Here is a 3,830-nt window from a genome sequence, read left to right as displayed (position 1 = left end):
GTGTAATGAGATATGAAAAGCATATCTGGGCCAAACATTTAAACCATCCACTCAGCCTTAACCATTGATTTGTGAATACTGGGCTACGGGTTTAAGACCTCCAGGTGAATGTTCAAATAACTCTTGCTTTCCAAAAGGGAATGTTTGTTATTTTGCAAGAGATATTTCCCACTTGTACCAACCGTTAAGTGAATATTTAGACTTAACGGTTTAGACCCTAACTGCTGAAGGATAATTAATAAGTAAGGCATTTTGAGGGAAACCTCACTAAAACCATTTACCAAAAGACTGTGTGTGTTTTTGTAGCACTGTAGCTCAGAAAAGACACTATTGCGAAAAACTGATGGGCAGACAGAAGGACTATGGTTATCAAATGATGTTTAATAAAACAAATATATTCCATTTTTTATATAACATTTCCTTATAAAACAAAATATATAACACATTTACAATGCATGCAGCACCAAGTCTTTATAATACTGGTGTTGACAGAATTCAATAGCTCAATTAAGTGCCACCTTAAGGATAATATTTACAATACAGTAATTTACTGCAATAACTGAGGCTTGAAGTTTCATAAAAAGAGAAACAAAACAGCTCTGCCATTACCGACAACATAAATCAATCTTTCAAGACTTCTGAAATGTCACTTCCTAATTTCCGACTTGTCATCTGTTGATAGGGAATTGGATCCATCTTGCACTGGTGCATCCCTCTGGGTGTATCACTTTTCCAGGAATCACGTCTATCCTTCCGGATGCTGTTTGTGTCAGCAACTTTGGCAGGATTGAATGTCTTAGGTGTTGGGTGTGTGTCAGCATCTCCGGTGTATGCAAGGCTGAAATTGTTTGTCAGTGTCTTTGACTTATTTGTGGGTTTGCTGTGTGTGTGTGTGTGTGAGTGTGTGTGTGTGTGTGTGTGTGTGTGTGTGTGTATTTTTGTCTCTGTGCATGTCCACGCTTTTGAGTCAGCGCCTCTGACAGATGTGTAGGTTCCGGGCTGCAGTCCTGCTGACATTGTGGTCTCGCTCCCCTTTCTCTGGTCGGCAGGCCAGACTGTCGCCACAGTCGCAGCGCTGGAACAGCTCCAAGCCGTGGGTGCCTTTCCTGCGGTGGCGTGTACACACCTGACCCTCTGTCAGCACAGGCTTACAGATGCGAGACCAGAAATGTCTGGCACAGCACAAACTCTCAGAGCAGTCTGCGGATCTCAGGCAAGTATCCCCCTCCTGGCCTGGAGATAGAGGAAAGAGAGAGATGGAAGTATGTTACATGAACCAGACTTTGCTGAAACCTGTTGTTACTGGAACCTCATAAAGATTGATGATTCTTCAGGAGAAACTCACCTTTTGCAGCATTAGGCTGATTGCTGTGCGCAGTGGTAGGCTTTTTGGCGTGATGGTCCATGGTGTTGTTGTGTTTGTGCCATCCTGTGATAATGGCTGCATCTGGACCATCTATGTCATTTGCCTGGCAAACACCTAAAAAGGTAAATAGAAACAACTAGATTTAGGGTCTGTAACACTGGCACAAATTAGACTTGGATATTAGTAAACATGCAGACAGTATGACTACAAGCAAACAATTCCCAGTTATCAGAATATCACCAACAACTTGGTACATCATAAATGTCAGTATTTATTTTAGGTGGGGTGCCTCTGCTCACCATTGCTGCAGCGGTTTCCAGCACAACACATAGAGTCCCGTGCGCAACGCTTCCGGTTCTTACGGCATGGCAGACAGGCGCCTCGGACGTCGTTGCAGAATTCATCTCCTCCGCAGTCTTCATCATCCGTGCAAATACTTGACTGCTATAGTTTGATTAAAAAAAAACAAATGCAGCGTATCATTGAACTGTTGAGATATTACATTCAAAACGTACACACACTGCATCTTTGACGGTGGCGCACAGAACTGACTTTTACGCACGAGAAAGTTCATTACCTGCAAGGTGTCCACGGGTAATTTGTGTCCCATGCTACCGGAGGGAGAGGTGCGCGGACTCGGACTGACGGTATTGGTGCCTTTGCCAACTGAAGCACCGGGCAGGTTTTTGATAGCATTTGAGTTCACCAGGACTGTCCCAGTGTAAACGTCCCCAATGTATCCAAACAGCGTGAGATACACAGCCAATAAGCGATGCGCTGGCGGTATCTGCATGATTTTCCTGTTAAATGATGCTGTGTGGCAAACACACGGAAAAAAAATCCCTTCTCTTTTGCTGAAAAGGATAGCTGTGTGACAAAGTCCAAAGCGGCTTGAATCCTGAATCACAAAGTTTCCAGAGAGTTTCGGCACGATGCTTTCGAAGTCTCCTGACTCACAGTCCTGGGATGATCTCTTTATACATGTGTCTTCCCGCCCCTCGCTGTGCACAACAAAGGCGTAGGGGTGGAATTTCAAAGAGAGCCCCACTGTACGGAAATGGCCATCCATTCTCCACGCACAGGACTGCGTTTCACAATGTTTGTAATGATAATGACATGCAGAGTCGGAATGCCCATCACTACACTAGTAACACATATTGGAAATAAAGTATTCCACACTCAGAACTTTTCTTCAGCTTATATATATGTAGGCCTACATATATATGTGCTGCATTTGTGTAATTTTTTTTGACGTTCATAATTTGGAAAACAAATGTGATATTCTAACCACATGTATACAGTAGTTTATAAAGTTTACTAATTTTAATTTAAAACAGTTACGATGAGAGAACAAATAATTCATTTTTTGGGTTTATAGCTCACTAATTTAAATAAACAGTTTTTTTCCCCAAAATAACATTGATGCCAACAGTTCACCATTTCTTGTGATATATTTTATTTGAATGACTTCGGACTATTACAGCCGTAATCAATCTAAAATAACGCACGTATGCCACATTTATCTGCTAAAAACATTGCAGCATATTTGATCTGTTAACTGATTATCTTTATGACAGAAAGTCACCAGTGTTTCTCCAAATAAGAAATTTAGTGGGTTTCTTTCTTCATGAACTCCGTTATCTTACTTTATAAGAGGTGTTTGGTTATTCCAGTTTCTTTGACATTCAAGTAGGCTAACTGCCCTTTGGCTGTGTGAAGACAGTGATTGAAGTCACTTGCGTCGATTAACTACTTCATTTGATCCTTCTGATTGCAAAGGAGGCAATTATCCTCCAAAGTGTGCTTGATTACACCAGTGGCGGACATCAATGTGTGGTATATGCAGACCATTAAGGGGTGTGAAAAGTTTACCGAATTAATAGACTTCCGTGGCGAGGCCTTTCAGGGTTGGCTGGCACTTTGAGATTAAAGGCAACTCTGATCTGTCCTACTCTCTGACACTTCGGGATCCTCCACTGTAAGAAATGTACGCTCTAAGGGCAGGTGAAATACTTGTTTTACTTTAGTCTATCAACCAAGCCAGGTAATGTCACCCTTATAACAGTAAACAGTTGACTCATGGTGAATTTGTTTTCTTGAATAAAGTCCCAAAGTGCAGTAACATGTTCTATGTTCTAATCAGCCCTTTGAAGTGATTGAAACAGGTGAAAGTGCATTTTGTGACTCGACTTGTTTCCGATAGGCCGAGAAACAAAGCAAACAGGTGCTCAAGTGCGTGATGGAAACGAGCCCTTGAGTTTAAGATATCTTGGCACTTGGACGTCATCTGCTGGTCACGTAGCTTATGTTTGAGTGTGAGGATGTGTGTGTATGTGTGTGTGTGCGTGCATGAGCGTGTGTGTCTGCGAGAGAGAGAGAGAGAGAGAGAGTGAGAGATGCGCCATAGACACCTGACAAACACACTGTAGCACTTTGCGCGTTTGAATTGCTGTATGTCTTTTGA

At 42.2% G+C, this 3,830-nt stretch overlaps 1 protein-coding gene across 1 annotated transcript; it reads right to left on the bottom strand.

Moving 5' to 3' along the window:
* Positions 1–384: 384 nt before the first annotated feature.
* LOC117960796 (dickkopf-related protein 1-like) lies at positions 385–2,378 on the bottom strand. Its single transcript, XM_034898984.1, has 4 exons — positions 1,944–2,378; positions 1,666–1,810; positions 1,346–1,480; positions 385–1,233 (listed from the first exon to the last, which is right to left on the bottom strand). The coding sequence occupies exons 1-4, from the start codon at positions 2,157–2,159 to the stop codon at positions 968–970; spliced, it is 762 nt and encodes a 253-aa protein (XP_034754875.1). The 5' UTR covers positions 2,160–2,378; the 3' UTR covers positions 385–967.
* Between the last annotated feature and the right edge of the window lie 1,452 nt (positions 2,379–3,830).

This window comes from Etheostoma cragini, chromosome 17 (assembly GCF_013103735.1).
Source record: "Etheostoma cragini isolate CJK2018 chromosome 17, CSU_Ecrag_1.0, whole genome shotgun sequence".
Lineage (NCBI taxonomy): Eukaryota > Metazoa > Chordata > Actinopteri > Perciformes > Percidae > Etheostoma > Etheostoma cragini.
This window is presented reverse-complemented; position numbering and strand designations above follow the sequence as displayed.

Bases quoted from the DNA above. Each gene is read 5' to 3' on its own strand.
- LOC117960796 (XM_034898984.1), bottom strand. From the start codon at position 2,159: ATGCAGATACCGCCAGCGCATCGCTTATTGGCTGTGTATCTCACGCTG. The intron at 1,811-1,943 runs GTAATGAACTTT...ATCAAACTATAG, and splicing joins TACCCGTGGACACCTTGCAG to CAGTCAAGTATTTGCACGGA. The intron at 1,234-1,345 runs GTGAGTTTCTCC...CTCTATCTCCAG, and splicing joins TCAGCCTAATGCTGCAAAAG to GCCAGGAGGGGGATACTTGC.